Here is a 13,487-nt window from a genome sequence, read left to right on the forward strand (position 1 = left end):
AATTATTGAATGAATAAAATAGTAACAGAAGTAATTAAAATAGTTTTAAATATCTATATATTTACATCATTAGTAAATATTTAAATCATTATAATATTGTTTATCGTGCTTTAATAATTTGCACAAAAAATACAATTGGTAACCGTTATAATGAATGAATTATTGGATAAATACAAATAAAATGTATATAAAAAAAGGCGAAAGTTAATCGAAGCGTTAGTGAATTAACAAATCAGTGAATTAGTGAATCGACAAATCAGTGATAGAACAAACGTAAATAGACATAGTAAGTGAATCAATGATTTGTGGAGAGAGAAAAAAAGATCACTGAAATGAAAAACCATTGAATAGATCAATTTAGTTTTTAAATAAATATTTAACAAGTTTATTTTCATAATATGTTATAAAACACTTTTACTGAATAAAAATAATGAGCAAACTGATTTTATAAAGAAAATAAATTTTAGACTTACTAATATTATTACTGTAGTTATTTTTTATGAAATTTATCGCTGTATCAAAATGTAATTAATTTCAAAGTTGATTATTCATCGAAATTTGACATTTCTTGGTTTTTAACCCTCTAAGTGCGTAATTTTTGTTACTTATTGCTTTTTGTTTGAATGATTATTCAATAGCTATTATTTTTATACGATTGTTATTATTATTATGTGATTGTTATTATTTTTATGTATAATAGGGCAAATTCCTTAATTTATTTATGTTTTGCTGATTTCAATGATTTGATTTTAGATTTTCATATGGTATGGAATGGACATTTTTTTCCATAAATTTATTTAATTCTGTTTTGAAAAATAATTATTAAGACTATTTTCTGTTAAAATTTTCAAGCTTACTCTTAAATTCTGAATGAAAATTAAAATAATTTTTGTCATATATTATGTATACTTTTTCACTTTAATCCTGTTGCTCTTGTATTCTCTTTGAATTTTAATATCAGCAAACGACTCTAAAACTTTTTTTTAAAGTATATATCTACTTAAAATTGCAAAACTGCTTAAATCGATCAGTTTCCTGATGTGGCTTAATATTCAAAAATAAACTATTTATGAAATTTATTTCAATCTTTAATACAGAACACATAAAAGCGTGGTATGCAAACGCTAGTGAATATTTTACCAGAATTATTGATTAAAATGAAAATATTTTTTGACGTAACAAGAAAGAGGTATGTAAATTTTTTACACGTGATAATGTTCGAGAATCATTTTATGACTTTTATGAAAGAACTAGTTTTTTTTTTTTAATTTTTCGTGGTTTGTTTTCTAAAATTATATTTTTCTGTAATTTTCCTCTGTATTTAGAAAAACTATATTTGAAAAGCAAATTATGTATTACCACAGACGAATATTAGAAAGCGTATTAATTAAATCAAGGGGAAATTTTGTGATTTTTCAAAAAAGAAAAATATTCTTAAGATTTTTATAACACGTATTTGATGAAGGAGTGAGAAACAATGAAATGTAAAAGAAAATCGATACATAAAAAATGAGAAGTTAAGCAAATGATTTTCCGCCAAATAAAGAATTTACCAACAAGATTTGACTTCTAGCCCAAAATGGTAAAAAAATAAATAAGAAAGGATATTTTTTTCAAAATAAAATGGTCATTTTAGAGTGAGAAATGTCCAAAAATTTTTCCTGATCTTAATTGTTTAGAAAACAAATGTGTTTCTGAAAGATTCTCAAAAATAGGCTTTAGAAAAGAAATATAGCATTATATTTGTTCAGGGATTCAAGTTTAATAGAGGAATGAAGATGTTGTAAAAAACTTTAAAAACTTGCAAAAATCTATGGTAAAATGAGTAAAACTAGATCTGAAATTCTGAATTATATTGAATACGAATTAAGAAGTGAAACCATTAAACTTTTGTTTTCCAAAATGCACTTTTATTCAATTAATGCACTAAGAAAAAAGCATAGTTAAAACTACCAAAATTTCGTAAAATTTACCCTGTTTTTAGCTCTTTGAGAATTTTAAAAAGTACGGTACTTTTTATTTAAGCACGTTAGTAATAATTTTGGGGAAATTAATGGTCTTATAGTAAGAGATCGAATTTCGTACATGCTGTACAATGTTTTAATTTTATCACGATATCTCAGAAAAAGGCATAAAAACCATTTATTCGACTAAATTTATTTTTCAGTTTTGTATTTCTTACTAAATGCGAGGCATTAGAACTATAATTCTGAAAACCAGAATTTCTAATAAACCGTTTCCATATGAACGGAAAATGTACCAAATGAATGCCTTAAATACGGTATATTTTGGGTTTATTAGCAGAGTTATGATTTTTCCAGAACTTTTTTCACCATGTGCGCTGCATTATTAAAAATGCGAATGTAAATAATTTTTTTTCCTACCTTCTGCTTTTGTCCATCGAATTCTCGGAATTGGAAATCCATCGGCTTGGCAATCTACAACTGCAGATCGAGTTTTGGTGACACTTGTATCACCAGGTTCGATTCTCCATCTTGGTGGAACTAAAATGTAAAGATATATGTAATGGTTGGCCAAAATTAAGTATTAAACTTTAATAATAATATGTATGAGATATAAGATGAGTTCAGTCTAAGCAGGGACTCAGGTTTATCAGCCTGCTGCAGTTGGCTCATGATAAAACTTTCTCAAAATTTCATTCTATTTTCAAACTAAAGTAAAATACAAAAACGCGTATCTGTAATTTGAAATGTAAAAGGCAAAGGAGTATAATATTTCTTTTATTATATTTTGAAATTAATATGATACATATCTGTATTTTTTTCCTTGCTCAACTCGATTAGCTGGCATGATTTTTTTTTAAAAAAAGGAAACTCTATGGATCTGGAACTTATGGAAACAGAGTACAGTACAAAGTACAGTTAAGACCCGTTATAATAACTATTCGCAACACGAAATGAAATTATGGTCACAGTGAGCATACCGTCAAAAGGAAATACACTTTTTTTTTAGCAGAATAAAAAAAAACCTAAAAATTAAATCTTGTTCAATATTTGTTGATACTATAATAATAATACTGAAATACTGATAATACTGAACGTTGATTTCAATAGTAATTTGGCAAATGGTTAACAAATATAAATGATGAGGGGTATGGTAGGCATGCGGTCAGCAAATACTCGTACTCTTTTGAAGTGTGCTGCAGGTTCAAAAACAAAATTCAAAAGTTCCTTACATAAAAAAAGGAAGGTAACTTGAACAATTATTGCCCAAACGCTTATAAGCATGGAGAGTCAGCATAGGGCTAAGCGTAGAAAGTCAATATTGAAGGCAGTAAATAAAGTGAAACGATATTCGTTTTGCACATTTTGGTATTGATACCCGAAAAAAAAATGCTTTCCAATTAGCGTTATTTATGTAGTATTCCTCACTTAAACAGCAGAAAATGTAGTTTCGTTTGAAAAAAGAAAATGGTCGCAGTAGTGAAAATCTAGCAATGTAGCGTTGAAATACACTATTTTCGTATTTTTACTAGTATTTTGATAGTGGGAATAATTGACGCAATAGCAGACTTTTCGTACTCGTTATATCGAGCGTTTACTGCAGTAAATGAGCTCGAAATAATAAGCGCAATTCGTTTTATTTTAATAAGAAATAAACTCAGTTTTGAATTCCTTGAATGCACTATTAATAATTGCAAGATTCGTTAAAAAGGCTTTTATTTAATATGTTAATGCTAATACAGAATATAAGTATCTAAATAAATTTCTTGTATTACAGCTTCTTTTTCAAAATTGCTACTAAAAACAAATAAAAAATCTATTTAGATTTGAAATATTCCAAATTTACTAAGCAAAATATATATTTTGTAAACTTTTTTGAAAATAAAATGTGAAGTTTCTTCAAAGTGGTTATCAATCGTGCTGCCATCTACTTTAATGTCGCAAAGATAACTCTTAGCTGTTGTTCTGAATTCATAAAACAAATAGATAAATTCTTCACACATATATAAGAAACTCTAAGCGTAATACAACATAAATAAAAGAATAACGTAACATTCACATTTTATAATTTTAATTTTCGTTTTTATGATTGTTTCACATTTTTCATTTTAAACCAACAATGTATTTTCAACACTTTTTAATGGGTAAAATGATTTTCTTGTGTTTTTCAATTGGGCAAGTTCATGAAAAAGCCATCTACAATGCACAACTTTTGTATTGAGATGAACAACAGATGAACTTATGCAGTCTCTCGAGAATGTTCTGTTGCTAAATAAGATGGAAAAACTATGTCTGTAATTCATAGTAATCAGCATTTGTATTTTTATAATTTAATAATATTTTTAAAATGCACTGATTTTAATTATTCTTCAAAATTACTTAGACTGAAAAATATTTAATTATTTTTTAAAATAGCTAGCCTCTATGTTCCATTTTAAATATTAAAAAAGGGTAGATTATAAAAATAATCTAAAATATTCTCTGGAACACGTGTTTCATCATCGGTTCATGCATTTTCTCTACCTGGTCTTGCAAAATAGATTTTGACTGGCGAATGTGGTTCAAAATGTATCAATTAAAAGATTTTTTTTCCAAAGGCAAAAAGAAAAATACTTAAATTAATGTTAGTTATTAGAGTTATCGAACATAAAAGAATGATCATTAAACTAAATAAAATCCTAGTTCATATTTCAAATTCGATATCTGAAATTTATTTTTCTAAACATTTTAACATTTAACTAATAAGCCAAATTAATCTCATATATTTTCAATTAAACAGCTGCGTTTGTTTAATTTTTAATTTGCATAGGAAGCTTTTATCTCTAACTAAACATTACAGATTAATTGGTCCAATTAATTATTCATTTAAATACTTAATTAGGTAATAAAGACGAAAATGATCTTATTGGAAAAAATAAGCATAGGAAAGGATTTTTAAAATTTAAATTTAATCTACCTTTAAAAAGTTACAATTAATTATAAGTATAGGAAATAAAATTAAAAATTTTGAAATTAAATGTAATTTCTTTTTTGAAAGATGACGCAAGTACAAGCAAATATACAAATGCAAATTAAAAAATATAGCATTGCCCTTCACATGCAATTTAGAATGAAAAAATTAAATAGTCTTTCGCATCGTTTTCAATATTAGTTTCAATATTTCAATATTAGTTTCAATATTTTAATATTAGTTTCAATATTTCAATATTAGTTTCAATATTTCAATATTAGTTTCAATATTTCAATATTAGTTATAAATGATTGCAAATTTTATGAACCAGCAAATTACTAGCAATAATACTAAAAATTTTATCATGCCTGCATTTATATCAGTCTTTGCTTTTTTAAGAAAGTTAATAGCTACACTTAATTACATTTTATAATTACGACACTAATTATCAAGAGGCTATTATAATAGTAGTAATGGTTTAAGCAGGTAATAAAACTTATAGAAATTTTAATGAAAAAATATATCAAAAATTTAAAATTTAAAATGTAAAGAAGCAGGAACTATAGAAATTTGATTTGTAAAAAATTAATGTGAATGAATTGTTCATAATATATATTATATCAATATATTATGAACCTTAACCAGAAATTGTTTAAAATAGTTTGCAGATTATACCATATAGTTCCATATGATAAAAAAAAATCTGTATACAATTTAAATCACTGATTTTTGAGAAAAAACAATTATTTTGAACTGATGGTAAGGAACTTGAATTTGAAAATATTAACTTTTGAAATTGCCAGAGATCGGAAGGCGTACAAAATCAAAAAGAGTAGTGGTAGTTTGACGTTAAAGACTCTTCGGTAAGAATTAGTTAGAAATATATACTTTTTTTTTAAATAATTGTAGAAATTAATTATTTCCACTTCAATAATCCAACTTTGATGCAAGCTTTAAAGCTTTGCGTAGGTGAAGAGTCAATTATGCTTATAAGCTCGTACTTATGAGCTTACACTTACTAAGTCAGAGTTGGGCGTCGATTGCAGCAATCGACAACAAATATTTGCTGTTGCGTTATCCATTATTTATAATCACGAAAAAGTTATTCTGATTACACGTAATCATGATATTAGATTGCATGTCTTCATGATTACCTGTAATCATAACAAGAATCGATTATACGTAATCAGGATTACAAGCAATCATGATTACAAGTAATCAAATTAAGGATTACAATATGAATTCCAACTATCAGATATGTTTATGATAGTACATGTACTAAAAGTATTCATATAAAATTTATGTACATACAATGTACATATGTACCTTGCACCAAAAAAAAATGAAACACATTGAATAACTTTTGATGTAATGATGTGATTGTAACGTACTAGGAATCAAACTTATTGGTTCACGGGGACAACTTCGAATTTTCTAATCAATTAGTGCAGATTAACGATATTTTGAGTTAGGAAAGTAGACACAAAAATGTACTTTATCTGAGTAAACTGATTTTTTATTCATAAGAATTTCTCAAAATGTGGGGGATCTGGTTGACTCCTTAATGTTAATTTTATTTTTGAGTATTTCACTATATGTTGATTTTTCTTTTTGCGTATTTCAATTTATGTTAATTTTAATTTTTCGTATTTCACTCGATGTTAATTTTAATTTTTGCTTATTTCACTCTATCGCGAGAACTATTAAAGTAATTTAAAAAACCTTTTGCACTTAATTATAAAACTCTTTTACCCTAAGGGAAACACGATTCTTAAGAAATAATTATCATTTTGAATTATTTTTTAATTAAAGTCGAAAAACTTTTGAAATGTGAGTTATGAAAATATTTATATTAATTAAAAGATCGTAATTTTAAATGAAAAAATTACAATACGTAAACGAACATGGTCGAGTAGTTTCTGAGAAGTCGAATTTTAAAAATATGTCGCATTTTTTCAGAGTGTTATATCTATTTTAGCGTAACAATAAATATTAAACAAATTTTACAAGGATTTGAAGGAAAAAAATATGTTTCAAAATTTCAATTAATAGTTTTTACTACATATGGTTAGAATTTAGAAGGATATGGTTAGACATTTTACATTCGGTTACAATTTTCCGAAACTGTATTATTTATTTATTTACACTCTGAAATTTTGCATTTATCTTGTAACTTTTTAAAGATTTGAAATGAACTTTTAAAAATGATATCACGTAAACTTTGCATTCAAATGTTTTCAACTGAGAAATGCAATATTCCAATGAAATACTTATAATCTCCATGGTAACAGAAAATCATAAGGATTCTTCTTTTCAAGATGAGAGTTCCAGAAAACTTATAAGACGTTAAGATATTAAATGGCAAACATTTTTAAAGCCATATCTCATCAAAATTCTAATAAATATTTCTATACTTGTTTTAAATTCATAGAAATGATATATATGTTTGGATGATCTTTAATTTTGTATATTTGGATAGTATCTTATAAAAACCTAAAACAGGATTAGTTTTATAGGAATTTTACATGAAACTTTACTTAGCTTTAAAAGAATTATTTTATTTTGTTATTTGATTTTACTTTATATATTTTGTTTATTAGTTAAAAAAATGTATTACAGCCTTGTTCTACGTCAAAGACATGCCTTTATATTTGGGATATTTTTATAAATTGTTAAATTTATTATAAAGCATTAAATAAAAACATGAGTATGAGACATTTGGTTTTTTTTTCAGAATTATTAATGCAAATTTTTTTATTTAACACTTAATTTATAAAATTAATTTGTAATTTATTGTACCACATACTTCATATTTAAATTCTTTCGGGATTTAATTTTATTTCTTTTTATAGCATTTGACATTATATAAGACTATTAGAATAATCGTGTTCGGACAGATTTATGATGTTCCAACATAGAATAGCAACTTGTTTTGATGGTGTGTTCATGTTGGACCATCAGAAATTTCCATCATATCTTATTGGAAATCTAATGTTGGAACCATCATGAGCCACCATCATCTCAATATAGGAATTCGGACAGATTTATGATGGTCCAACATAAGAATAACATCATATTTTGATTGTTGTTGTTTGTCTAACATTAAAATAACATAACTTGTTGGTTGACCATCATAATGGTGAGGCAACATCTGCCATCAAAATATGAAGGCTTATGTTGGTCCATCAAAAATCAAACATTGCTTGATGGTTTACCATCATAACATTAAGCAACATTTTCCATTTTGCAATAATGGAAATTTGTTAGGCCATCAAAAAAAATCAAAATAAGACGGAAATTGTTGTATGATGGTGAGTATCAGCACATGTTGGACCATCAAGAATCTTACTTAAACCAACATAAACCATTATAATTCTTTGATGGTATCATCAAAAATTTTGACTTGGGACTCCAAATATTTGGGAATATCAGTTTATAACCTAAGCAATATTTCGGATGTCCTGAAACTTATGAAGTAGTTTGATCATTTGAAAACAACATATAAATAGACCTTCATCAACATAAAAATATTCTTTTGTACTACAATTTCAATCTTAAAATAAATCCCAAAAAATGGTTCGAGATACAAAGCCATACCATGAATTACCATTGGCGCAGTATGGCTTGCAGTTCCAGCACCATTAGAAGCGACACATGTGTAGTTTCCCCGATGTTCTGGAGCTAAAGATTCGAAAACCAAGGATGAGGAAAAGGGTGAAACAGCGACGGATCTGACATCATCACTGGTGGTAGAAGGTTGGAAAGACTGTTGACCATCTTTTATCCATTGAATTCTAATTGGCTGATCACCTTCAGTTATGGTGCATAAAACACTGAATCGTTGGCCCTGTTGCAATGATTTCGGAAAAGTAAAAGGCTCGATGAAAGGCTTAACTATAAAGAATTGGAAGAAAATGCGATATACTAATTTATATTAGTATCAACAATTCATACAATGATCTAGTAATTCAGATAAAGATTGACAAAATTGATCTTTATGTGCATTATTAAATCTCTTATTTGAACTCAGATCTGTTACTTATCCAGATAAGGGAAAATATTGGTAGTAAAAAAATTTCATGTGTTTTTTGAGAGAGAAAAAAGGTTAGTTATCAGCGGGAATTTCTTATTTTTTTATTACAACATATATATTTACACGAAAAGTTTTTGACAGACAAATGTATTGCATAAAGTTAATGATTCATGCTATTCATGTTTTTTCACTCCCTTTAAAACAAGTTAGCAATAAAATGTTTTTACAATCAGTTTTTTTTCCTTTTGTCTAGTGTGTTACAGATATTAGTTTACTTAAAAATGTTTATTTTTTAAAAAAAATAATGGCTTAAAAATTCAAAATGGTTGTATGAATTTTCTCTTTCCTGAATTATTTAATTGACTATTTTTTTATATTACATCTTCTATATGATGTGAATGGCAGCTAATTACTTGAACTGTATCTTTCTTCTAAATAGTACTCAATTAGAATAAATAATTTTGAATATTACAAAGAAATTCAGAATTAAATAACACCAAAATTGTTTATTTATTTTTCCAACATTTTTTATTATATTACTTCATTACTGTAAACGCATATGGGGTATTACTAGAATTTATGATAGATTTTAAAAATTAACGCCTACTAATATGCGTAGCCCTAGAAATATGCGACATCCTTTTAGAAAGTGATCGCGTCTGCAATGAGAACGAAACAGGAGTTGAATTCTGCCCGTAAGCAGAAAAAGCTCAGCCCCTAATATTTATAAGGATTTATATTCTATAGTTCCCAGGAAAGAAAAAGAAAGAACAACAGTTTTGGCCAACATTTCACCTAGTGGAAAAGAAGTACCTCCAATGATAAACTTTCCTTACTGAAGAATTCTTCGAGGTATTGCAGTATCAGTACCTGCTATATTTTCCGAGGTAATGCAGAATCAGTACCTGTTATATATTTCATGGGAAAAAGTGATTTTGAATTGATGACTGAAGCAACATTTTATGAATGTATTCCAAACTGCTTCTACCCATGACAAAGTGAAACTGCTATCAAATTCCATATTTTGCTTCATCTAGATGGGAATAAATCTCATATAAATTTAAAAATGAGCAAGTTTTGTTCATCAAAATAAATTCTTTGGTTTATTTTTCTGCCTAATACATTTAATGTATTCTTGTGATTTAGACCTACTTCGAGCTTTAAATCTTCACGGAAATTTTCCGTTAGATCTTTAAAACAAAATGTCTAAGGCAGTGCTTCCCAAAGTGTGGTACGCGTACCCCTAGGGGTACGGGAACAGTTTAGCGGGGGTACGCGTTCTTATGCAAAATATTTTGTAACAAACGAAAATTTCGAAAAATTTTATTTCAAAACAAGGCTAGCCATGAAAATTTACGATTATGTATTTTTCTATTGGCTATTTTTTGCAGATTTAACAGTTAATATTTAGTGGTATCAACAGCCAGTTGTGATTTTTAACTTTTGTGAAATTTTTTATTGTAAAAAATGCATTCATTTTTTATTAGGGGTACACAGAGTTACGAAAAATTTAGAAAGGGTACACAAAAGTCATAAGTTTGGGAAACACTGGTCTAAGGAATTTTGCACACATTATTATTTATGCTTTTGAGGCATCAATTGATAAAATTAAAACTTAAAATGATTTTAAGAAATGTGGTATTTTTCCATTTGATGTTAAAAACGTTAACTTTAATAAATACATGCAAGACAGACACAAAGAGTTAATGAGCAAGAAAACTTATCAAAAAGAAACATATTTCGAGGGAAACGATGCATAATTTCTTCAGAAGCTCGAGAATGAACTTTTTCAAGATATTTTGCAAATTTTTAAGGCAACATTGATAGAAGAATTTAATCTTCCGAAGATCCAATATCCTGTGCTTCGCTCAATATAGAAGAATTTATTACAAAAAGGACATTCGGTTACGTCAATTTTTGACACTGATGCTAAAACAACTAACATTGACAATGAAGTATCTTGAAAACTGATTTTGAAATAAGTCCTTTTAAGGCATTGCTAGTTGGAAAAAAAACAATTGATTCTGTAAGTAATCAATATCAGAAAATGGTAAGTACTGCTGAAGAATATTCAACACCAACTGTATTCAGCACCACGATACTTTCCATTTCATAACTGAAAAAAATTTAAACTTTTCCTCGTTAAATGTGGTTAGATCTTATAATTCTAAGAAAGGTCCTGCTTTAAGATGTTTGTATGACTTAAGAATTCTTAAAGAGCATCAAATATTCACAAAACAAGGTTTTCATTTACTTGAAAATTTAGCCGAAGGCTTAAATCAATATTAGGTAAGTTTCCTACATTTTTTAAACTTAATTTGCAGTTAATAACAAATATGTTGACACTGTCATTTTAACTAATATTACAAAGTTTGAAATTGATATGGTTTTTTAAAGACAAACTTAGCTTAAAAACTTTTTAAATACTATCTCTATCAATTTCTTTTATTCAATGTAGTCTAAATGCATTGCAGACGGAACAATACTTCACTTGTCAGGATGAAAAATAATGAAATCAAAAAAAATTTTTTAAACATTATTTTGACTGTTAATTCTACTAACAAATAATATAGAAAGGAGAAGTTCAGCTCTTTTAATACGTAACCAGAAAAACAACTTACAGGTCGAGCAACATACCCAGATACAGCAGAACGTAATATGTATGTACCAAGATCCAGCGAATGCACGTGGGAAACAAAGTAACAGTCCGGTGGTGTGTCAGCGCCGGAGGTCCATATGCTGTCTCCCACCAGCCGCCATTTTATTCTTTCTTTCGATTGATTCGTTTCTTTCTTTCGATGTTAACAGATTTAATCAACATGGATGATATGAATGTATTTTCAAAGAAATATCTTAATTCATAGTTCAATACTGATAGTGCAAAATTGCAAAACAAACCAACAATAAGTAAAGCGAGAAAAATTCTCATCTCCTCCTCAACCCCAGAAGTGGTTGGGAGGGGAGGGAGATGGAAACCCGTTTCAATAACTTCGGCTGTGCCTCTAAATGTTGCTTTTTCCGTTATACACAGGGACAGCACCAAGCATTGGGATACCGGTTAATATTATGTCTATCGAAGCAAGCCTTCTTCCTCTAGGTATATTCTTTGCGATTGACTTAATTTTAATCTCCCTTAAATCAGAAAAATAAAGGAGTGAATAAAAGAAAATATATCTATTTCAAACAAGAAGTCTAAGTTTCCATCCCCTCTGGGGGAATGTCTAAGTTTCAACTGCACTCTTTTATCGTTTCCTTCTTTGTAAATTGAACATGATGGCCAAATCTTACACCGGGGAGGAGACAAGCTTTAGAAATCTATATTAAGCTTAATTCACAACTTTCGAAACAGTTTCCAATTTTCTCCTAATTATTTTCGTATTCTTGTACTACATTACTTAACTGGTCAACGTTAACATATCACTCAACTAATCAAAACAGTTATAAAAGTTACTCCATTTATCTCATTATTTTGAAAAGTCTGTAATTTAATGCTTTCAGAAAATTAATGGTTTTAAAATGCTTAAAAATGTTAAGAATACTTTCTTAATTTATTTAATTAATATCAACAACGGCTGACATAATAATGACTGACACTTTAAAATCTTTTCAGAACGAGTTGCTTAAAAAAATAATAAATTAATTAACAATATTTCAAGAATAAATTTTACCTATATGTCAAAATAAGTTATGAATAAATTAATAAATTACAAAACTTTTCTTCATGAAAGTATGAGTAACAATTTATGATTTAAAATAAATTCCTTTAAAAATGGAACATCATTTTTAATGAATTAGAATATGAATTCTAGCAGAAAACTTGAAGGAAAAATTAGAATAATTATAAATAAAGCATTTTGAAACTTATTGTATAAGTTGAAATGATTAAACTGAGAACAGATGAAGTATTATTTACAGGTTTTCCTATTGATTCAACTATAATCAAAGCTTATAGCTTACATCCTTTACTTGAGAAATTACATTACTTAAAGTGTAAAGGAAGAGCTTGGAATTGTATCTCTTTAGCATTATTTTAATATGCAATAGAACATAAATAAGCATGACAATTCCAGTCCTATTTTTCTTTCTAAATTACTTAATAAATCAAAGCGTATTATTAAATTCTATTTCGCCTGAGTTAAAATGCAAATTAGAAAATGTAATTTGGTTCAGAATTTTACATTACTGGGAATGAAATGAGTTTTCTGTGGAATAAGTTATTTTGATATGAAGTGGAACAGAAAACGTTTCACATGAAGGGAAAGAGAAAATAATGCAATGAAAACATTTTTAATGTATGTGTCGTCAGAATTATTAAAACCATTAATCATACATGAACATGTTTAATTAAAACTGGTGTTTAAATGTCTGCATAAGTTAGAAGAGTAAACATAGCATTTGCAGAGAAGTAATCTACATATCTGAAACTGTCATTCATACAAAATTGGATATGAAATCTTGCCAATTGCCAATGAATAAATATAATGAATATTATAAATATAATATGGATAATATAACAACCTATAATATATATATATATATA

At 27.3% G+C, this 13,487-nt stretch overlaps 1 protein-coding gene across 1 annotated transcript in view; it reads right to left on the reverse strand.

The window, feature by feature from the left end:
• LOC107457170 (cell adhesion molecule Dscam1-like) overlaps positions 1–13,487 on the reverse strand; it is a 260,596-nt gene that overhangs the window by 65,550 nt on the left and 181,559 nt on the right. Inside the window, exons 8-9 of the mRNA XM_071179192.1 lie at positions 8,512–8,808; positions 2,385–2,504 (exon numbers count right to left, since the gene is read on the reverse strand). Of these exons, the coding sequence (XP_071035293.1) occupies positions 2,385–2,504; positions 8,512–8,808 (417 nt within the window). The remainder of the gene's footprint in view (positions 1–2,384; positions 2,505–8,511; positions 8,809–13,487) is intronic.

Source organism: Parasteatoda tepidariorum, chromosome 3 (genome assembly GCF_043381705.1).
Source record: "Parasteatoda tepidariorum isolate YZ-2023 chromosome 3, CAS_Ptep_4.0, whole genome shotgun sequence".
NCBI classification, from domain to species: Eukaryota; Metazoa; Arthropoda; class Arachnida; order Araneae; family Theridiidae; genus Parasteatoda; species Parasteatoda tepidariorum.